Source organism: Suricata suricatta, chromosome 17, assembly GCF_006229205.1.
Source record: "Suricata suricatta isolate VVHF042 chromosome 17, meerkat_22Aug2017_6uvM2_HiC, whole genome shotgun sequence".
Lineage (NCBI taxonomy): Eukaryota > Metazoa > Chordata > Mammalia > Carnivora > Herpestidae > Suricata > Suricata suricatta.
Window position 1 is genome coordinate 45,748,807 of NC_043716.1, and position 23,574 is coordinate 45,772,380.

A 23,574-nucleotide genomic window follows, 5' to 3' on the forward strand; every position below is an offset into this window, starting at 1 on the left:
TGTCAATCTTATGGATGGAGAATCTGAGGCCTGCAATGTGCCTCTGGTTTTCCTGGAGGGAGTAGCTGGAGGCTTGAAGCCCAGCTCTGAGGCGGGGAGACTGGGTTGGGACTCAGCAGAGGAAGCTACAGATCCTATTCCTGAGCCCTCAGCCCATTGGGATAACCAGTCAGCATCTCACCTGCCTCTCAAGGCCAAGGCTGAGCTCCTGACATTTCTAGGATGACTTTTCCAGAGAAGTGTCAGTTCCCTCCCCTCACCCAACTCCCACCTGGAAACTCTCATCTCCTAACTGACACAGTCACATTTTGGACACCTTTCAGCTAGGAAGGGTCTTTCTTGCCCTTCTTTTGGCATGAAAGTGGTGCCTCTTGACCTTGAAACTCTTGGAGGCTCTTGACCTCCAAAGTTGGCTCACCGGGGCCTCACTTCCTATAACGCCATCCAGGGGAGCAGATGCTGGATTGAGAAGCTTCCCGTCCCCATGGTTGAGAAGAAGGGGACAGCTGAATTCCATCTTTGAAACCTCCCTCCTCTCCCCTCCTGCTATTCTAGGCCCCGCCATTTGCCCTCCGTCATACTCAACCTTGTTCTTCCTTGGGGTGCCCCAAGTATCTGCTCTCTTAACAAAATTCTGCATTCTTTGGAGTGTCATCTGGGCACCTCTGGCAGGAGACAGAGGCTGGGGTCCATCATGTGAGCTTGGTTGGATTTTGCCTACAAAACTTAGTCTTCTGAGCTAGAGACAGAGCCTGCAGATGACTTTATCCAACTTCCTGATAATATGAATGAAAAAAGTAGGTCCCCAGGCTGTTGACAATACGCAGGGCAGGAGCAGTGCCCTGCAGAGACCGCGGGTCCACTGCCAACCCTGGAACCAGCAGAGCGGGGGCTCGCTGCATGCCAACACCCGAAGGCACGTCACCCAGGTAGAAAACTGGCTCAGAGGCAGGGCGACTGGGCTTTAAGACACATGAGGAAGCCGAGGCAGGCCCTGGGAGGGTGTGACCTGCCCAAGGGTACTAGGATTCCAGTGTAGTTGCAGGTGGGAATCCAGAGAGCCTAGTTCTGCCATCAGGAAGGACCCAAGGCTCCAGCGGCCGTCCTTGGTCCTGGGGGGCTATAGCCCAGCTGTGGTGCCCCACCTTCCACTGCCTTGGGGAGGGTCAGGTCTGTGCGTGGCAGCCTCTGAGACCTGCTGCCCACGACTGAGCTCACACCCACAGTGTAGGCTGGGTCCTGGCCCATCTGGCACATTCAGTGGAAGCCACTCATTCACCTGTTCCCACTCACACAGTGCTTGTACTCCAGAGGCTAACTTCTCAAGGATTGTGTTAGCATGTGAGCATGTATTCCCCGAGTGTAGGATACCAGGCAAGACCGGGGGATCTACAAAGGCGCTCCATGCACTCATCAGGAAGATGGCGTCAGCTGGAGGGGCAGCCTGCAAAAGAACGGAGCCCGGGGCATGGCTGTACCTGTTTGTGCATGGATGCACAGAGATGTGCTGACTCCCCCTACTCCTATATCATGCATTTACCCTACAATTCTTCTTTTTTTAAATGTTTATTTATTTGTTTCGAGAGAGAGAGGGTGGGGGAGGGGCAGAATGGGAGAGAGACAGAATCCCAAGGAGGCTTTGCACGCCAGAGTACAGCTCAATGAGGGGCACAATCCCATGAACCGTGAGATCATGGCCTGAACTGAAATCAAGAGTTGGAATCTCAACAGACTGAGCCACCCAGGTGCCTCACCTACCCTGCAATTCTTAAGATGGAATGCCATTTCCCTGGACCTCATCTGCCCTTTATCCACTTGTGATGGTTAATTTAATGTGTCAACTGGCTGGGCCAGATTATTATTCTGGAAGTTTCTGTGAAAGTGTATTTCAGATGAGATTGACATTTACATCAGTGGACTCTGAATAACAGATTCTTCTTTATAATGTGCTGGGCCTTGCCCAATCAGGTGAAGACCTGAATAGAACAAAGACTGATCTATCCCAAGCAGGAAGAAAATACACCAGCAGATGGCATTCAGACTCATACTGCAACCCTTCCCTGAGTTTGCAGCCTGCCGGGCTCCCCCATCTGATTTTAGACTTGCCAAGCCTCCACCACCATGTGAACCAATTGCTTAAAATAAATCTCTATGTATATCCTATTGGTTCCATTTCTCTGGAGAACCCTAATACACTACTTCTATTTGGGGAAAAGGAAAGTTACCCAAACATTAAGGGGCTCCCCTGACATGTCACCGAGAAGCTGGTGGCACTTAGGGATTTGCCCCCAAATACCCTCCCATCAACTCAGTTCACAGTCCTGATAACACACCATTCCTCTGAAGGCCATCTGGTGGGACAGAGGGTGTCACAGAGTCCCCCATGGTGACAAGAAGGAGCGTGGTGGGTTCCATGGAATTATTCCCACCCAACCACTGGTACCCTGAGTGCTTTTACTCCACAATTTATCAGACTTCAGTTTGAAGTGTTGAGGGCGAGAAAAAAAATCTCATCGATGTGTTTGGGTGCTTGAGGAAACAAGAGATGAACAAGTGCATTGGGAAAGGACCCGGTTTCTGATTTCTGAGTTGAGATTATACAGTTTAATATTTGATTAAAGCCTTTGATTGTGGAGGGGGGGGCTGCAAACGAGCCCCCAATTCTGAGATTTGTGTATAGATAGAAAGGAAACTATAATGGTTTTCCTCATGACGGATGCCTTCCCCTTCCCTCATGAAGGAAGACAATGACTCAGAAGCTGTTCCTAAGAGAAGCAGAAGCTGTCTGTTCCCAAGGTAAGAGCTGCTTGACTTAGCAGTCCAGCATCCAGACCAATCAAGGCCCATCCTAATGAGGTCACAGTCAACAATCAGCTCGTGTTTAGGCATGGATTCTATGTTTTTCAGGTGCACAAAAACATGTTCAGCACAGCGACAGAGAAAGGGAACACGAGGGACAGAAGAGTGCCTCTTAGGAGGATAATTACATTGACAAAACCTGGAGAAGAGCACATCTAAACAACGGTCCAGTTTGGAAATGCTCCCTATTGGTCTGCTGGTATGCTAACCGATGCCTCTGTTGCGGAGAAGAACGTGGTTTCCGTTTTATTCTGTAAACAGTAACCAGGGTATGACGGTCATTGCAAGGTGCCAATGGGCAGGAAAGTTGGGTTGGGTCAACAGTTACCAGTTTCGAGGCAAGGATTGAAAAGTCACATATGATGGCAATCTGGAGCTTTCTACATGAGGCTGAATCAAAGGAGTTGGAGGCAGGTGTGTGGGAAGCGGCGGGGGGGGGGGGGGGGGGGGGGGGGGGGGGGGGGGGGGCTTAAAAATAATTTAGGCCAAGCCCCTCAGAGCAGACGGGGGTTGCTCAAGGATCCATGCTGAGTGAGTGGCTGAGCGGGGACCAGAATCAGCTTCTCTGATCTTCCCCTCTACTGTGCTGTGAAGCAGGTGGAATCGTCCAGCTACGAAGCAACTTGCCTGTACCCACTAAGTTGTGTGACCCCCAAAGTCATATGTTGAGGCCCTCCCCTCCAGAACCTCAGAATGTGATTGTATTTGGAGGCAGGGCCTTTGCATGGTGATGAAGGTAAAATAGGACTCTTAGAACGCGGGCTCTACTCCGATCTGACTGGCGTCCTTATTAGAGGGAATTTGGACACCAGGGCTGGGCGCACAAGCAGAAGAAAGACCCTGTGCAGACACATCCAAAAAAGATGGCCATCTGCAGGCCAAGGAGAGAGGCCTCAGAAGAAAGTGAATCTACTGACGCGTTGATCTCTGACTTCTGGTCTCCAGGACTGTGAGAAAATAACGGTCTGTCGTTTGACCCATTGGGTCTGCAGCTCTAGAAAACTAATAGACTGTCCTTTCCAAGTCCGTACACACAGATGGGAGGTTTTTGGTATAGCTTTCCAGGGCCCACGTGCTGCCCGCAGTGGCCCTGCGAACCTGCAGCCTGATGCTATCTTAAGGACAGCAAGAGAAAGACAGAAAAGCTGGCAATGCAAAAGCACACAGCGGAGGGCCTGGCCTCATTCTGCTACTCACAGTCTCTAGCCCAGAACTACGCTCACTGAGAAGACACCTGAGAGCTGGGGTCACGTCCTGCGGTGGCCCTTCTATCAATTCCCCTCCTCCCCTCCCCCTGGTGGACCTCACGGAGGGGCCTGGTACCTCCCAGGTCAGCTTTGCCAACAGGAAAATGGGAATCACCGGGCCTCATCTTCTGGAAGCATCTAGTTGCCAGCATATGCCCCAAGTCCAGGAAGCAGACATTGCCCTGGGTTAGGATTAAATGGCAACCCCCAGATGTTCAATGGGCACCCTCAGGAGAGTGGCTGGATCCTTCCGAGTCTGGATTGTTTGGACTCAAAACGCACCAGGTGTCAGCAAATCCAGCTCCAAATCCCAGACAGCCTCTTTGAAAGCTGCCTTCTACTTAGGTGGTTTAGATGTGGATCTACAGGATTCCATTTTAGGGCCTTGGATGGGAACTACTGCCGTTGGAGCAGGGACAGCATCCCCAGGGCCTGAAGCAGTGCCTGCTGATACTAACTTGGACCAGCCAAAGTCTGAAATTCTCCTTGTCAGAGTCACTTGGGTTAAGGCATTAAAAGACCCCTGTTAAAAATGGTATAGGGGCTGTACAGATTAAGACATCATCAGCCATTAACACCTCTTTGTGACTTTCTCGGACTAGCCTCAGAACCCCCCTTGCTTAGCCCTTGAGGGACCAAGGCTGGGGCAGCTGAGTTTTGGTGGGAAGAGAGGAGGGAAGATTCACAGCCTATGGGGTGAGGTGGGGGGGCGGGGCAGGGAGCACGGGAAAGTGTGTTGTATGGACGATGTGGGTAACAAAAACGGATTAAGGGTTTCACAAGGAACACTGCTTGGCAATTCTGAACCAGTCAGGCCTCCATAAGAGAGTCACCTTTCGGCCTGATGGCCCAGGTCGTGAACACGAGGGCCTGGCTAGTTGGTAGGCACACGGCTCCAGCTGGGTCTGCGTAAGGAACATGGCATCTCAGAGCTGAGCTTGGCCTGGGGCCACGGAATTGAGTGTGGAGGGACAGACCAGCCACCTCTCCCAGAGAAAGGGGAGAGGGGCAGGAGTGATTGGCACTCGAGATGCGGGGCTACACCCTCACTCTCAGCCAATCAGCTTGTCCGCTGGCTCCAGCATCCAGACCCCACTCTGGGTTAATTAGAGCTACTCTTGGGGAAGCTTGGAGACAACACGAGTCAAGTGACAACAGCGAAGCGTGGTGGGGGCAGCCTGGGCCTGTCAACCAAGGGCCTGGGGCTCACAGACCTCAGGGGAAGGGCTGTCTGGTTGTCCACAGTCCAGGGAGGGAGGTGGTGAGGCTCAGCAGGGGGAAGACGACATCTGGTCATAGTCGGGGCACTTGAGCAAGGCTGGGTAGTTGCTGTTCATCTGCAGGGAGGCGTCACTGGAGATGTCAGAGGGGCTGCGGCCCCGGACCCAGGCGTCTGGGTGCAGGAACTGGCCTGAGTAATCGGAGCAGTTGCTCAGACGCGGACGGTAGAAGCTGGGGTGAGGCCTATACATGTCCTCGGCGGTGTATCTCTTCATGAACAGGTACACGGACATCACCCCTGCACTCTACAGTGAGGAGAGAGCAGAGGGGAGTTCACTGCTGGGCGCCCCATGGGACACACAGCTGGAGCTGGGAGGGGGGCGGATGCGGGCCCAGACCCGGGATGGTAAGAGAGTGACACATTCTGGGGAGGAGGAAGGGCAGCAGAGTGGGTGGGACCAGGGTGCCCGCAGAGTGTCTTCCTGCCCCGCCCCCCGCCCTGCCTGCTGGGGGGACATTTACCTCCGTTAAAAGGAAAGAGATGGCAGAGAAGGCGAATGACCACCCGTACTTGTAGTTGAAATAGGTCTCTGTGTCCTTCGTCCTGTTGAGCATCTCATCATTGATGCTGGAGATGTAGAGCACCAGGCCCACCACCAGAGAGAGGCCTGGGTCAAGGCAAGGGGGGGGCTTGGTGAAGGGGCCTCTGTGAATTTGCTGATGGGGCCCCCGCCTCCCCTTGCGGTTCAGGAAGGAAGCTGGCAACCTCGTCGTAACAAGGCTCTCATTTTGGACTTGAAGGAGAGGAGGAGCTCTCTTCCTAAAGACCTTGTGGAGACTAGTACCTTCTAGAAAGTAGATAGTTGCTACGAAAGATCCCCATCCAGCCACCTTCTGGGCCATGGAAGCCCCGTGGGTCTGAACCCATCCACCCACTAGGAAGACCTGTCACACATACTCGTCCGAGCCCCGTCCCTGAACATTCCGAGTCACTTGACCTGGGCTGGGACCCTGGCGCTGTGCTGTCTTAGCGATAAGGGTGCAAACCACCGGATGAGCATGTGGCTTTTGCTAAACTGAAAAATAAGACGGGATCCCTTGGCAGAGGCAGCCAGGGTCTCGAATCCCCATCTCCAGCAGTGAGTGGTAACATCCTTGTGGAGACTAAGTGGCCCGTGGTCGTCACAGCCCTGCTGACCGTGGGTGCAGCACATTGGGACTGTGTGGCAGGAGAGGTTAAGCCAGAGTTTGTCCAGATTCTGACAACCGTTAAACCAAGAGGCAGTGGGTCCCAAACTCCTGTGCCATGGGGCCAGTGACCGCCTCAGGCACTCAATTAGTTACTGTAACAGAATCAGGACATAATTAGTGACTCTGTTTTGAGCTGCTAAGGCTTAATTCCACTCACATGACTAAATGAGGGCATCTTGTAAGGGAACATTAAAGGAAACTAGGTGTGATTCCAGCCTTCCTTGGTGCCTAACTCATGTTGGAATCATTGCTGGCCCAAGTGAATCCTCTTTATCATTATCATGAAAACAATTTCATGTTGCCGTTTTCACTCTGAGATTTCTGATACTGTTGCTCGCTTCCGAAAAACCTCGGGTGCCTTGGAGCTACTGCACAGCCTTGACTATTTGAAGGTCATAGAAAGGTAAAGGAAAAGTTTAGCCCCTGAGTCTGTACCTCTTGGACTAGATAGAAATACGACCATGCAGAAGGCAGGCTTAGGACACTGTAGGTGCTCAATCAATATTTGTTGGATTGATGGATGGAAAGGTGGATGAATGGATTAATAGATGGAAGAATGGATGGAAGATGGGTGGGTGAGTTGAAAAAAGGGTGGACAGATGGAGGGAGAAAGGATGGAGGGAGAAAGAGAGGAGGGAAGGAAGGAAAGAAGGAAGGGAGGGAAGGAGGGAAGGAAGGAAGAAAGAAGGAAAGGAAAAGAAAGAAGAAAGGAGAAATGAAGGGAGAAGGAAGGAAGGATGGAAGAAAGAATGGATGCATGGGTCCATCCATCCATCCTTTCTCCTCCCTCCCTCCCTCCCTCCTTTCCTTCCTTCCTTCTTCCTCCCTCCCTCACTCCCTCCCTTCTTTACCTTCCTTCCATCCATTATTCAGCCATCCACCTATCCAACCTACATGTGAGCATCTCCTCCCTAGGCCCTCCCTTATCAATGAGTCCAGGGCTCCAGGGCATGGAAAATACATGCTCTGAGAGTCACTCTTGTGTCTGACGTATTATCTCCAAAAGAAAAAGTCCTCAGGAAAACACATAGGTCACCATGAAGGGGGGAAAGAGCCGACCTTTACTTCCCATATTCTCTTCCGTTCTCACTCTGCATACTCCCTGTGAGTAACTTCATCCCTATCCATGGTTCCCTCTCCTACTTCCCAAGCTGTTAGCTCTTAATCTTGATTTTGGGTCCAGGCTCCTTCCACAAGCCCCTCACCTCTAGCAGGCTTTGGGACACCTCCCCCCAGATGTTACATGGATACCTGAAACTCAGCATTTCCCACAGTAGACTCATGAGCTTGGCCCAAATCTGCTTCTTCTCTTGTGGTCCCAAGACCAACGATGTGACTGACGCATCATCCACCCACTGCCCAAGAGTCCTTGACTCTTCCCTGGAAAGCCTAGTCCTTGTCCTGTTGAGTTTACCCTCCAAATGTCACCTGAATGCTCTCATTCTCTCTTCTCTCCTATCATCCCCTTAGCTTGGGACACAGTCACCTCTCTCCTGTGCCACCAAAATAGCCCTTCACCTGCTCTCCCTGCCCCTGTCTTGTGTCCTCCCCTTCCCTCCATCCCCCAGAGTGGTCATTCTAAAATCCCCAAATATGATCATATTTTCACCCCTCAGCTCAAAATTCTTCTGAGGCTTCTCACAATGCCCCAGATCTGTAAGGTGACCTCAGATGCCTTCCCCTTTCCCCTCGCACCACATTCCACCTTACACTCCCACCAAGACGAGCAATGATTGTGCTTATTCTCCCCAGTGCTTCGTCCTTTCTCTTTCCTCCAGGCTCCCTTTCCATCCCCATCCCCAACCTCATTCTTTTACTAATTCCTGCTCATCTTTCAGCCCGCCTTCTCCTGGTCGTCTTTCCGGACCAACCCTTGGTCTGAGTTTCAGCCCCATAGCCGTTCTTGTTGACTGCTATTATCGTCCTTTTTCTGCTATGTTCAAATTCACTGTCTACTTGTTTATTAAGTCTCCCACTCTGCTGACCTATTTGTGAACAATGATGCCAACACCAGAATAAAGCCTGATAGATACCATGGATGAATGAATGGATGAATGAATGAGTGAAATACAACCTGGTGTCAATCCAAAAAGATAGATCCGTGTTGAAGGGACCTGGGCATGGGGTGTGACTGAACAGTGAAGGGGACAGCAGGAGTCTCCTGTAGGATAGCTCAGGACCGGGAGTGAAGGGGCCAATATTCCAAAGGCAGGTGTACTTATCTTTCTTGCAAAATCAGGAAGAAATACCCACTTCAAAAATAAGAATGCTCATTACTGGTGGAGCTAAGAAGTAAGTGGTGGTGACAGTGAGGAGTGAGGAGAGAGCCCTAGCTTGTAATCCCAGCTCTGCCCCCAGGTGAGCCTGTTACGTCTCTCCTCCCCCAGAAGTCATGGATGGGCATGAGGTCATCAGAGGTGTCCCTCACTGTGACTCAGTGCCAGGGGTTGACCCACAGCTGTGACCAGCACTTCCCAGAGCAGAGCCATTGATCCTTCCAGAGGGCACGAAAGAAAATGCTTGACTTACCTGAGAGAATAAAAAAGATGCCAGAGACAAAGGCCAGTATTGTCCTGTGGGGACGGATGTGTCCGATGTTGCTCAGGATAAACCCAATGAACATGAAGAAGAGGCTGACCAGAGGGAATGGTGTGGCCGAGCGAATCATTTCTAGTCGAGGGGACAAGAGGACATTGTCATTTTCCCGTGGCCTTACTTACTGCTCACCTGCCCAGTTTGAGTGTTCCTACGAGTGTCTGCCAACTGGTCCCCGAAGTCTTCTGGCTTGCCCAGTTCTCTGGGTTCCATCCCCTCCTTGGGGGGCCTGGGGACCTGCCAGTGCTGGCAGGGCTTTTGTCAGAGCTGGGAGTTTGACTTCAAGGGCCAACATGTTTCTGTCTTCTCTCCCAGCACAAACTGCTTCCCCCTGGGCATCCAATATGGCCACCGTGGAGGGGCCTGATCACCCTTCTCACTTTCTCCCCTGGGGGTATTCTCCATGGGCAAAGGCATCGATCTCTGAGTGATGCAGGAGACAGTTCCCCAAGTTCAACTTGGGGAATGATCTGCATATTAAATGTATCTGGTCTTTATTCTTGATTTCTGAGAGATGACCCCTAGATCCTTGGAATTTCCCAAGTGATAAGGGTATCTTTGATACTCACAGTAAGCTCCCTGACTACACCTGAGTTTCTTCCAATCAGTTGACTTGGGATGGGGGCTGGGAAGACAAACCTTGGGATTAGAAGTTTAGGGGTTTAGAGCCATGTGATATAGGCCTGATTCTGGGAAGAGGAGGGGGGCGGATTGTTCAGTTATGTGGTTGAGTGCTCACTCAGTCATGCCTCTGTAAGGAAGCCCAGTAAAAGTTCGGCCCCAAAGTCTGGTTGTGTTTCCTGGTTTGTGGACACATGCCTGTGCCAGGATGGTGATGCATCCTGAGTCCGTGGGGAGAAGACATGGAGACTCAGCATTCGGACCCCTCCCAGATATGTGCCTCTTTATTTGGTTGGTCTTGGTCTGTATCCTTTATAATAAAACTGTGATAAGTATAGCACTTTCTTGAGTTCTAAGAGTGGTTCTAGCAATTTTTTGAACCTGAGGCGGGGTTCACAGGAACCCCTGGCTTGTAGCCAGCTCATCAGAAATGCCAGTGGCCTTGGTAACTTCCAAACTTCCAGCTAGTTTGTGAAGTGAGGGCACCCCAACCAGAGGCACAGTCCGGTTGGGGACTGAGTCCTTAGCCTGTGACTCAGTGCTAACTTGGGGTAATTAGTATCAGAATTGCATTGTGAGTTCACACTGCACAGTCGGAATCAACCCTGGTGAGGCAGAGCCACGAAATCAATCTTCTTGGGGGCATTTGCTCCTGAGTGCTATGGTTTGAATGCTTAGGGTAGAGCCCTCATGATTGGGATCAATGCCCTTATAAAGAGACTCCAAAGAGCTCCTTCACCCCTTTATCTGTGTGAGAACACAGCAAGACGGCGCCAGCTATGAGCAGGGAGGGGGCCCTCCCAAGAATGTGACCATGCTGGCACCCTGACCTTGGACTTACGACCCTAGGACTGAGAAATACATTTCTGTTGTTTGTGAACTCCCTGGTCTGTGGTATTTTGCTCCAGCAGCCACCGCGGGCTGAGACACGAGGCAAAATCCCCTCTCACTCGCCTGGGTCACAAGACTTAGAGACTCCAGCTAGCCGTCATCACCACCGGAAGAGTAATTGGCAGAGCAAGTTGTGGTGAGCTCAGGCCAGCACCACCAGCTGAGCCTAAGGGCCATAGCTCTGGAGAAACAAGCTGGCCACCCCAACTCTTCCCTTCACGCTGCTCTGCTCTGTGCAGCCGGGGACCCAGGTCAGAAAGCCTGTGGCACCTACTTAGAACATTGATGGTGGACTCTGAGGTCAGCTGCGTGTTCATGGGCATCACATACTCTATGGTGAAGCAGCGGCCCCGCTCCTCACCTGTGAAGACAAGAATCATTGACATTCCGGGTGATTCTTGAATATGGACTGTAAGTCAGTACATCCAAATGGTATTCCCAACTGCTTCTGGGGGCCTGGACCCACACTGTGTATCTGCACCTGGCTGGATCTAACCCCAGGGGGTCCCATCCCGGCTGGTGACCCACAGAAGGGAGGGGGCTGCATTCTGACATCACATCTTTCCTGCAGAAGCACCACTGTGAAGATGGACCTAAGCGTCAAGAGTCACAGGAAAGGCAGCCCTCACTGAGAACTTGAGGTTGAGTCACACGTCTGGTGGCCGTCTCATTGCTCTGGGGCTGACGATGGGGCGTGGCTGGCTTAGAGTCCCCAGGGTGGGTGTCATGAGCAGGACCGGGAAAGCCCTGTCAATCATTTTGGAAGCCAAATCCCAGTGACTTCCAACTCTGCTTTGGATTTAAATAGAGACCAATGCCACATAGTCTAGGGCAGTGGGAGGTGAGGCCAAAGTTGGATGCCATTCCCAGAGCAGACACAAGTCACCAGGAGGCCCGGCCTTGAGGTGTCCTCCCTGCTAACTACTAGTGGGCACCAATCACCACGCCCATTCTCCAAAGCCCTATTATAAAGGGACCACATGCTCCCTCTGCCCAGTGGACACGTTGGTGATGGGGCCCTTCTAGATACGCTCGGTGATCACGCTGTGCAATTCTGGCCAGCTCAGGCTTGCGGCCAGTCATGCAGAGCATGGAGATGCTCTTCCCACGCAGGCTGGCCCTAGGCCATGATAAACAGATAAAAACCAAGTGCTGGGAACAGCAACTCAAGGGTTCCAGAGAAGTCCTAGCAAACCAGAGGGAGGCCCAGATGGGCAGGGTGAGAGCCTGCACCATCTTGCAGATTTGGAAGGACCCGCATCTGTGTTTTCTCTTTCCCACTTCATGGGATTGGGACGGGAAAACTGCTAAATAGTTTCCGTTCTGTAAACTAGTGCACGTATGTGACGTTGGGTCAGGGAGACTTACTTTACGTCCCTGGATCTTCACTTGCTTATTTGTAAAGTGTAAAAAGTAAGTCCTGCTTCGGACTCTTGGGGGGAGGCCCTGAGATCGAGAATTCCCCAAGCAGTTCCAGACCCGCACGAAGCTGAGTGGGAGGCGCAGTATGGGGACGGCGTCATCTTTCAGGTGAGGACACACAGGTCCCGGGGCGGGGGGGGGGGGGGGGGGGGGAGATGACAGGATCTGCTCCAGGGGACATGGTGACTCACGGCTTGAGTGTGGAGTGGGCCCTGATCACTGCAGGGAGCACCGCCCAGAGCTCACAAGGACGGTCCCTGGTGAACTGCCCCCTTCCAACAGGGGCGTCTCTTCCCAACGGGGGAGGCTCTTGGGCAGGTTTCCAAGGGGACCAAAGCTGCTCCTCTCTCTGGGGCTAGGCCGTCCCAGCCTGGGGTGCTCTTACCCGCGAGGAAGCAGACGCGCCACAGGCCGGAGTGCAGGGACATCTTGATCTCCGTGCTCTGGTTCTGGGGCAGGATCACGCCCTCCTCCAGGTACAGCCAGTAGTCAGTGCTGACGGCAATGCCCAGGAGCCCCAGGCCACACACAGCAAAGACGCTGCTCAGCAGGGTCAGGGCCTTCCTCCCGCAGCCGCTCATCTTCCCAGGGGTCGCTGGGCGGCCTGTGGCCGAGGGCCTGCCGGCAGGAAGTGGGCTCTGGAGGCAGAGAGAGGGTGGGCTGGTGGTAGCCACCACGGCTCTGAGGAGGCCAGGATGAGGTGTCTTCGGGAGGGAATGAAAGTCAACCCTTTAAGGAAAGGCACAGGGGCACCTGGGTGGCTCAGTCAGTTGAGCATCTGTCTTTGGCTCAGGTCATGATTTCGCAGCTTGTGGGTTCGAGCCCCGTGTCGGGCTCTGTGCTGACAGCTTGGAGCTGGACCCTGCTTTGGATTCTGTGTCTCCCTCTCTCTCTGCTCCTCCCCTGCTCTCTCTCTCTCTCTCTCTCTCACACACACACACACACACACACTCTCTCTCTCTCTCTCTCAAAAATAAATAAGCATTTAAAAATAACAAATAAATAAATAGATAAGGCAGAGGGGCAGAGAAGGCATCTTGCAAAGGTATCTTCCTCATGGACTCTAATCAGTTTTACTTCTGGGTCAACACAAGTCAAGAAGCCACACCACAGCCCAAACCCAATGGGTCTCCTAGACCCACCTAATCAGAAACCATCCGACCTCGGCGGCTCAGCACGTGGTACTGGCAGGAGCCAGCTCTGAGCCAGCCGGAGGCCAAGAGCCCACGCAAGGTAAGCCATGAGCACAGCTAGCTACTGATACCTGCCAAGGCCGGGCACTGGGCTCAGAGCTGGGAAAGATAGATGCCGGCCCCTATGGAGCCCACAGCCCAGCTCAGGGCTTCTGAACTCAGGGTCAAGGTAGACACATCCAGGGAGCCTCTAAAAATCCCTAATGCGGGGCACCTGGGTGGCTCAGTCGGTTAAGCCTCTGACTTCGGCTCAGGTCAGATCTCACGTTCGTGGGTTCGAACCCCGCATCAGGCTCTGTGCTGACAGCTAGCTCAGAGCCTGGAGCCTGTTCTGGTTCTGTGTCTCCTTCTCTCTCTGACCTTCCCCGTCTCCTGCTCTGTCTCTCTCTGTATCAAATATAAATAAAACATTAAAAAAATCCCTAATGCCTCTGGGTTGCCAACCTGAGTGATTCTGGTGCAGCTGGGCTCATATGGGGGCATCTGGTAAACACTGTCTGTGGTTCTAACGTAGAGCCCAAGTTGAGGACGGTGGATCTTTCTTCCTCAAAGTGAGATCCATGGACAAGCTGCATCAGCATCGCCCCGGGGCTTGTTAGAAATGCAGAATCCCAGGGCCCTCCAGTTTTCTAAACCAGAATCTGTGTTTTACCAAGACCCAGGTGAGTTGTGTATCTGCTGACTTCTGAGAAGCTCTGTGACAACTACGCTACAGTGTAGTAAGGGCTCTGATGGGGAAAGCCCACGATGTGATAAGAGCCCCGAAGAGGGTCACCTAGTGGGGCCACAGCGTGCAGGCAGAGATGTTTCTAGAAGGCTGGTGGGCAGAGTAACTCTGACAGTGTGTCTGGCCTAAGCCAGAACGTCAGTGTCTTTCATCGGCCCTTTGCAGTGATACAAAGTCAGAAGCGTTGAAATAGGATGTTAATGTTCAGGAAAGAGTCAGGGGCCACAACACCTGTGACGGGGAGGTGGGGACACCAAGCTCAGGGCCCCGGTGGTGATCCAGCCTCATCTCTCAGCTGAGAGATGGGTATGTCCCGGCTGAGCCAGCTGCAAGGGGACAGAAGCCACACTCAGGACAGGAGGCTTGATTCGTCTGTGAGGTCTGAGCTTGCTGTAGGCGTGGAGAGAAGGAAGATGGGGGGGGGCTGGAAGGAGTGCTCTTCGTGAAAAGGGAACAGGTGTCCTGACCCTAGTCCCATTGCGCCAGCCCTGCCCCATTCGCTGACGGTGGGAGAGTGGAGTCGTCTGCAGAATGAGCCCCACACTGGCTTCCTGGACGTGTGTGTGAGAGCACACAGAGAGGTTAGGAAAGTCGCCCCAGATCGCTCAGCTAGCAAGCGGTGGTGCCTGCCTTTGAACATCACTCCGGCTCATTCCCGAGGCCTTGATTGTTCCACCTCTGTGAGCGTTTTCCAAAGTGGGTTCCAAGGAAGCCAAGGCACCCTGTCCCATCAGGCTGCAGGGCACAGTCCTTCCCGTACTGGCTTTGACACGGGAGGGAAAAAAAAAATCCTCAACAGCCAGCCGCACCCCCCAGCCAAGTCACCCTCCACTTGCGGCGTGGGAAGTGGAGCGGGATGGCTTGGCTCCCGCATGGGTTACAAGCATCTAATAAAGCCCCTGCGATGTGTGGAGCCCTGGGCTGGCTGCTAGGGAAGAAGCAATGGAAGCAGAGCCTTTGCTGTCTGCAGAGTCCTCAGGCTGGAAAAGTATGACACGGCAGCATCATGACCCAGGGGGCAGAAAGCAGCATAACAGGCAGGACCCAGAATTCTGGGTGCTGAGGGGGAGGTGTTGGGGAGGCAGGCTGCCTGCTGGAGCCCTAGGGAAATGGCAGGTGGGCTAGGGGGTGGTGTGACACTGATAATAATGAAGAATTTGCTAGCAGTTTGCTGGGTACTTTTACTCACATGTGAGGCTGGCAAAACCCTAAAATTTGCCAGAGGGAATGGAATTAGCACCCCACGGGGGGGTTGGCAGGGAAAGGGAAGGAGAGGAGACAAAGGGATTAGATCCCCAATGAGAATAAGGGCCCTGGAGGCTGCAGAGAGCCATGAACCGCGAGGTGGGAAACCTGGACTCAGCCTGTCGCTGACAGGCTGTGTAGTGTTGCAACAGTAACCTGTCCGAGGGCTATTTTTTTCTCCTTTGCACAGAGGAAGAGGATAACAATAAAAGCTAAAGTGTATTACTACCTATTTAAAAAAAATTTTTTTAATGTTTTATTTATTTTTGAGAGAAAGAGCGAGCGTAAGCAGGAGAGGGACGGAGAGAAAGGGAGACACAGAATCCAAAGCAGGCTCCAGGCTCTGAGCTAGCTGTCAGCACATAGCCCGACAGAGGGCTTGAACCCATGAACCATGAAATCATGACCTGAGCCGAAGCCGGACGCTTAACTGACTGAGCCACCCAGGCACCCCTGTATTGACTACTTATGATTGTTAGGCATTCTGCAAAACACTTTTAATCTGTATAAGCTCTATTACGTTCCCCATTTTATAGGTGAGCAAACTGAGGATCAGAGAGGCTAAGAAACTTGCCCAAGATCACTCAGGCTGGTGCCTGGTGGCGTCTGTATTTGCACTTCACCCCACCTCATTCCTGAGACCTTGCTTGTGCTTCCTCTATGAGTGTTTTCCAAAGTGGGTTCGATGGAGCAATGTTCTAGCAAAAAGGACTCTGCTGGAGGGGGAGGGGGAAGGCATGGGAAGCACGGTATCGAGGTCTTGAAGAGTCACATTGCACATTAATACATTACTGGCCTGAAAAGCATGTTTAGTTTTGCTCATTGCAATGTTTTCCAAACTTTGTCTCCACAAAATGGCGCCTGCTCTGTGACACCCACTCTGGGACCAATGTTGTCTCCCTCAGAATACTGAGCTCTAACCTGCCCCCTCCACGAACTTGCTGGGGGATTAAATGCAGCAGCAGGTATGACAGCGCTTTGTAAGGAATTATTATCACGCAGCAAAGGGCTAAGAAGACCCTGCCCTTGCGAGGCGGATGGATCTGGGCTTTGGAAACACAACAGCTAGTGCCTGCCTGGCTGGAGCCAAACAGCCAATGTTAATAGTAAGCTTGGCAGGCAAAAAAAAAAAAAAAAAAAAATTTAGATCTTAGAGATTTGGGAAGATGAAATTGGAGGGGAGATCGGATCTGAAGCTCTATAAGCAGGAAATAAAAGAGGCTGACTTTGACCCACCAGCCAAACTCCGCACTAGTAGACTCAAAGCCTGGAATGAGCTTGGGCAAAGGGAAAAGTCCCCTTGCAGAGTATGTGACAAATTCTGGAACACTGCACAGAGCAGAGAATGGTAATCTTACTCATTACACAGTCGTATGGATGCTTCTGTTGTGAAATTATATTTATTTACAAATAAATAGTATCATTGGCTGTGGACCAAAAAGCCCCTTGTGGACAGTAACTCATCAGGATTCATGACAACTCCATAAGTAGGGTGGATTAGCCCCATTTCATGGGTGGGGAAACTGAGGCTCAGACATGTTAAGTAGCCTACAGGATATCACAGGTGGCTGACAGAGTATGGATTTAAACTTAGGTCTAATCCCAAAGTCTACACTCTGGCTACATCATCTCCCTACTGAAGAAATAAACGAGTTCAAGAAATTTGGGGTGAACAGTCACATTTTGAGCAGGCCACTAGAAATGTATGCGACACGGGATTTTGGAAGATTGTCTTTGTAAATAGCCAAGTGTCACACAGGGCTGTGTCCTGATCCTACGAGGGTTACTTTTGGGGGGTGGGTGACTTTTGGGGAGTCAGCCGGCACGTCTTCTCTTATTGAGATGCAGACTCTAAGCCAGCATTTCTGATTCCAAAAACCACCATTTAGGGTGAGAAGACTCATACGTGTACTTCCCTCAAAGCACATTTAAGAAAATCAAGGTCCATATGAGACATTTACCTGGGATCACGCAGCCAGTTTGCGGAGGGACGGGAGTGAAAACCGGAAATCTTTTGAACGTTGATCCAATGCTTTGTTGCTCTCTGCTGCGTGGAAAATCATAAGGAAGAAGGTGAGAATGATTGCAATTTCCCACCGTGAACGTCTTAGTTTACTGCTTCCCACTCTTTCCCACGTGACAATCTTCCGGCCAATGCCTTCGGTGGGTGAGTCGGGGACAGCAGTGCCCTGAAGACACTCTGGTCTGGAATGAATTCCCACTTCCCAAATGATCACATCTTTGCTTTTCTTTGGTTACTTCTTCTCATGAATCCCCTCCCTTGTCCATAACATCCATTTGATTTTCTCATCAGGGAGGCAGATCTTTTGCATAAAAAGTGGCTAATAACAGATGAGATGTTGATGCTGTAATACTAAATGAATAAAGCTCGCACTAAAATCACATGTTTGAACTGAGCTCAACTATGAAAAAGCTCATAGACTGAGAAGAAATAAACTCAAATGTTGATGGTGGACACGTCCAGGTCATAAGGTTAGATGTATCTGATTTTCTCTATACTGTTCTGTGCTCGACAATGCCTCTTAAAAAACACCTATACCCGGAGAAGAAAACCCAAGTCCTCAACTGTCTGGTCACTGCTCTTGTAAACAGAAATGCGGGGCCCCAGTTAATTTCCAGGCTACAGATGCCAAAAACGCTCATCCTTTGGAGTCTGGGGCCCAGAAGCACTGCAGCTTTGAGCCTTTGAAGATGACTGCCCTGGGCCATTACCTCATGAATTTGCTTGTTAATGATCAGGAATTAACAGTTGCTAAATTATCTGTGACCAGCAATTAGGGAGAAACGTCTCGTGGAGATTAAATCACTAATGCCACATTTCCTTGCCCAAGCCAGTGATGAAGGACTTAGGTGCTCAGAGACACGTGAGCTTGTAGGCACGAGTGAGACAGAGCCCAGGTGGAGAACGGGGAGTGTCGGGGAGCAGGAGACAGGGCTTAACTGGGGAGAAGGAGAAAGGAAGCAGAAATAGTCCAACGCAGAACCCTGGTCTCAGTTTCCCACTACCCCGGAGAAAGCCCCGTAGCACTTGCTGAAGGGGTTTGTGTTGGGAGTGGGGGTGGGTTCGTGACAGGGCTTCTGAGCCAGTTAAAGCAGCTGCAGCTCTGAGCTGGTCTAAGTGACTCAGCGGCCACTTGGCCAACACCCAGCAGATGTGCTGGTGACTAGGGGACAGCCCCCCCAGCCCCCGGTGGTCCTGTGGTTCTGCCTGCTTCCCATCATGCTGATTCCCATCACATTCTATGGTGGCTAAAAAGTGACCACAAATTCTGCGACACTCTTCCCATTGAGAAGGCGGGTCCACGCATCTCTCCTCCCCTTGAGTCTAGGCAGGTTTGTGACTACTTTGACCTGCGGAGTCTGCGGAAATGTACCATGTGACTTCTGAGACCGGGTCCTAGGAGGAGAGGCAGTTTCTGCCTGGGTGTGTAGGGAGCCCATGCAGAGGATGGCCGGTCCCCCAGTAAGAAGTCCAGCTCCCCCAAGATCACCAAGCTGTGGAGCAGGATTCTCAACCCCGACCCTACTGACCTTGGGGTGTGCAGGGCACTCAGCAGTATCTCTGGCCTCTACCCATCAGATGCCAGTGCGCCCCCGTGTAAGAGACAGAAATGCCCCTGGGAGGCAAGATCACCTCTGGTTGAGAACCACTGCCTGGGGGGCCATAGATGGTGCTCTGATGGACGGTCCAGCCGAGCTCCCGGCCATGGGGTTGAGCCATTCAGACACCCAGCCCAGCTGAGCTTTCAGATCACTACAGCCAAAGCCAGCATCTGCATGAGAAACTCCAAACAAGGACAGCCCGGCTGAGCACTTCCCGAATTCCTGACCCGCAAAACCATGAGCAAAATATGGTAGTTGTTGTTTTATACCATCGGGTTTTGAGGTAATTTGTAATATAGCAGAAGTTACCAAAATAATTTTATTACTCATTTAAATGGCATCTTCTTCTCGCTGCCTAAGTATGATATGAATTCCAGGTGGACAGAGGGTCATAGTTTAATCCCTAGAACTTGCAGCTATGCTGGGGAGTGAATGCTCATGGGCTCTGGCCTCGGGCAGATCTGAGTTGGAACGCCAACATCCTGGGCAAGTCCCATGGCCACTCTGAACCTCAGTATCTTCATCTGTAGAGGGAAGGCTTTGTAAGAATTGTTGGGAAGGTTTATACAAGGGTAATCCAGTAAGGCTGGGCCACCTCATGCCATCTTAGTCAGTGCTGCAGACAGAAAGTACCACTACCTGGCACCCCCAAACAAGTGAACAACAGGGCAGATTTAATAGAGCAAATCTGTCCCTGAAAAGGGGCAGAATGTCCCAGACGTCCTCATCTCCATCCGGCTATCCAATCTCCCTCTGATCACGGCAATTGCTGCCTGCAGAATTGCCTTCATTTCCATTGCCAGATCCCCACCCTCTCTTACCTCCCTATCAACTAAGGGATTGGAAAGATTCTAGGTTTTTCTCATCTGAGGAGCTAAAAGTGCTCTGCATGATGATGTAAAAGGTGTCCTCATGGGGGGCAGGGTGGTGTTTCTGCACAGATAGTGAATATAATATTGGCAAATGTGTACTGAATATTTAAGTGTCAAGCGCATTAGAGGCTCAGTGTCAGACGGAGGTGTGTCACCAGAAGTCTTGAGATGTCTAGCTTTCACTACTGTCCCAATTTGAGACCCATCTCCCCTTAGTTAGGGATGCTGCCCTCTACCAAGCGGTCATGAAGCTGCTGGCTGGGGGCTGATGAGTGGTCTGTTTTCATGTTGGCCCTGCCAAACGCTTCTTGCCACAATGCTAATGCCGGCTGGAGGAAGTAAATATTGCCTGCCAGGCGAGGATTCACTGTCCTTTGACCAAAGCAAGAGCGAAGGAATATGCTCTCTGCGGTTCAAGCACTCCCTGCCCTGAGGCTAAGAGCAAAAGCCAGAGTCCATCTGTCTGCCAGGAGTCTAGACTGTAAAGCTGAGGACTCGGAACTCTAGCTCGGCACCGTGACACTGTGTGCCCAAAATTCCTGCCATGGAGATCAGTGTCTGATAGCAGGTGGTTACTGATGAATTCCTTTCTATAGGAAACCAAGAGGCATGGACATACACCAAGGGCCACTGCTTTTGCCAGAAAAAAAAAAAGTCAGTCTGGGGAGACTGTTGATCAAGACTTTGCTGAAGGTCCAGCAAGATGCCCTACGAAGTCTTCACAATGTTCCTCCTCAGGCATGGCCACAGACTCCAAGTCAAGCGGGAGAGCGTTCAACCAGGCAGTACTAACAAGCTGTGATGACACAGCTGTAACACTAATACTATTTTCTTTGTAGAGTTATTCTATGCAAATTACATTGTTTCTATGCATTATAAATGTGGGCATACTGCACGTACCATAGTATAGCCTGATTTCATTTTACTCAATATCATTAATACTTTCTGCACTGTTTTTAGTAGCTGCAGAATGTATACCCTCTGATTTGGATATCCAAAACTGATGCAACCATTTCCCTACTGTGGGACAACTGGGTTGTTTCAAAAAAACATTTCCTTACTGTAAATAATGATGGGCAAGCACCCTGATAGCTAAATATCTGTGGACATCTGCAAGTATTTTCTTAGGATATGTTCCTGCAAGTGAATTTCTGGGTTAAAGGATAGGAAACACTTTAGCACTCTTAGAAGTCTTGTCAGGCTTTCTTTAAAAGGTTTCAATGGTATTTTTACCCCTGCTGCCTGAAGGACAACAAAGGTGCCCCTATATGGACACATAGAATGTCAAACTGCCCCCAGTTAAGGGTTCTCCCCCTGTCTCTGCCAAGGATAAAGGAAGATTTGGAACCTGGGCTCTGCTCAGCCCTGATTGCTATTTTTACTACATCAACGTGATTTTCAAGACTAAGTCTTCTATGCAATTGATGATACTCCAGGAAATGTCAGAGCCTCCTTTATAAAGCAAAATGTCTTACATCAGTGATTTGAGACTTTTTGAGGTTCATCATCATCATTAACAGTGGAAGATGGTAGGCATGGATGCTTACATCAAGATCAGCTAAAAAAACATTATAAATAATACTATTATTGAAATAAACAGGTGGAGATATAAATAACATAAAAAACCAACAGCTATAATACAGTTGCAAAATATAATGCTGTCTATGTAGCAACAAAATGGTAAACAATAGGGAAATAAACTTAACAAGTTATGTGCTAGTGCTGTATAATGACATTAAAACTATTGATAAATATAAAACAAGACTGATAAATAAAATATGTTTTCAGGTAGGAAGACAATGTCATAAAAGTGTTAACTCTCCCTAAATTAATCTATGAATTCAATGGAATGAGTTATCTTTAGGGGAAAAAAATGACATGATTCTGGAGTTAGTTCAGAAAAAGCAACATTTGAGGAGAGCTGGAAAAATCCTTTAAAAAATAAAGACAGATGAATGGGAGCTACCAGATATTTATGCTTACTATGTAGCTACAACAATTAAAACAGTTTGACATTGATCAAAAATAAAATAAAACAAATCATTAAATGAAACTAAAAAGGGATTTTGGACTTCCATTTCTGGCTATGATGAAATAGCTTGTATTAGACCAGTCTTCTTGTGAAAATAACTAGAACAGCTTAATAAAATGAAAAATATCTGTTTGAACACATTGTAGAGGAATCAGGAAACTAAGATTTTAGAGGTCAAGACCTGAAGATAAAGGAAATATACTGACATAAGCCTGACACATTGTACAGCTTTCCACTTGATGCACATGCCAGTTCATGTGGGGTGTGGATCTGAGAGGCTAAGAAAAAGGCTATGAGGCTTTTCTAGTAGAGTCATAATGGTACACAGTCAACCATCAGTGTTCAGGGCTCACCAAGAAGGGCCGGTCTGATAAGCAGCCCAATCTTTCAAAGAGAGTGCCTGGGAAGGCTTACACTGCAGGTGAACAAGTAAGAGATCGGCTTCCACAATATTTAAGCCTATTTCAAATCAGCTCAATTTATGATTGGATGTAGGCAATCTTTTCTGATCTAACTGCCAAAAACAAAAGTAAATTCTATTTGGAGGAAGATAACACCATCAAGAATGTCTAGAATTTCCCATTCAAATGTGCAGCATTCGATCAAAAATTACAAGATACATCAAGAGGCAAGACTATAGCAAAACAAAAGAGACACCAAATATAGGGATGATGAAAGTCGCGACATAACATGATGACATTTCAAAAGCACTTTAAGAAAGCAATCATCAACCTAGAATTTCACACCCAGCAAAAATATCCTTCAATGTCAAACATTTTTCAATATTTCCAGAAAAATGAAAACTGATGAAATCTGTCATCAGTAAAGTTGCATCAAAACAAATACTCAAGAGATTCTTTAAGCAGAATAATCTGGTACTGAAGCACAGAAATATAGGAAAGAAGAAGAAAGAATGAATAGGGTAATTATGCAGATAAATCTAAATAAATAGTGATTATAAAAAGAAAATAATACTATATTGTGGGCTTCAAGTATATGTAGACTTATTTTGAAGCTAATGTGCCTTTTTTTCCCCCTCTAATTTTGATTTTTCTCTTTGTCTATTGAATTGAATGATGACAAAAATATGCCCTTATCAAAACTTGTGGTGTAAGGAGCAAAGTTAAGCTAGAGGGAAAATTGAAGCCTTAAGAGCATGTATTAGAAAAAAGAAAAAAAGAGAAACGGAAAGTAACTGATCTAATTATCTATCTCAAGAAGATAGAAAAGAAGTAAACCCCCTCTCCAAATAGGAGGAAGAAAACAAGATAACAGAAATTGATGAGAAGAAAACAATCATCCAATTAAAAAAAAATCCACTAGTATATCTGGCAAACCCCCAGCAAGACAGAGAGACAGAGACAGAAAGAAAGGGAGAATGAATGAATGAATGAATGAATGAATGAATATTCAAGGCTAGCAAGGTTGTGAGACATGGTAACTTTCATATATACTTGGTGAAAGTGAATTTGCAGCTCTATTCAGGGACACCCATGAAAGTTAAAAATGCAGTTGTTGTATGGCTTATTAATGCTGCCAGCAATGAACTCTTGGATATATTCATGACACTATACAAAGATGTGTGTGGAAGGCTATCTCCACTGCACTACATGCACAGTCAGCAGCTGTGGGGGAGGGGGAGCTGGTTAAATAAGTTAGGATTCAACCATATAATAGAATGAGAACTGTAGCTATTAAGTATGAGGAGGCCCTGTATGTTCAATATGGAGAGCTCTCTAAGGTTAATTATTAGGTGATAAGTGCAAAGAATCCA

General features: G+C 49.6%; 1 protein-coding gene across 1 annotated transcript; it reads right to left on the bottom strand.

Moving 5' to 3' along the window:
* Positions 1-3,320: 3,320 nt before the first annotated feature.
* CACNG5 (calcium voltage-gated channel auxiliary subunit gamma 5) lies at positions 3,321-17,320 on the bottom strand. Its single transcript, XM_029929236.1, has 6 exons — positions 17,234-17,320; positions 12,493-12,745; positions 10,960-11,046; positions 9,108-9,248; positions 5,850-5,995; positions 3,321-5,632 (listed from the first exon to the last, which is right to left on the bottom strand). The coding sequence occupies exons 2-6, from the start codon at positions 12,686-12,688 to the stop codon at positions 5,375-5,377; spliced, it is 828 nt and encodes a 275-aa protein (XP_029785096.1). The 5' UTR covers positions 12,689-12,745; positions 17,234-17,320; the 3' UTR covers positions 3,321-5,374.
* Between the last annotated feature and the right edge of the window lie 6,254 nt (positions 17,321-23,574).

Excerpts from the sequence above, each read along its gene's own strand:
- CACNG5 (XM_029929236.1), bottom strand. The coding sequence starts at position 12,688 with ATGAGCGGCTGCGGGAGGAAGGCCCTGACCCTGCTGAGCAGCGTCTTT. Across the intron at positions 11,047-12,492 it reads GCGCGTCTGCTTCCTCGCGG|GTGAGGAGCGGGGCCGCTGC; the intron begins GTAAGAGCACCC and ends TTGTCTTCACAG. Across the intron at positions 9,249-10,959 it reads GTCCACCATCAATGTTCTAA|AAATGATTCGCTCGGCCACA; the intron begins GTAGGTGCCACA and ends CCCCTCGACTAG.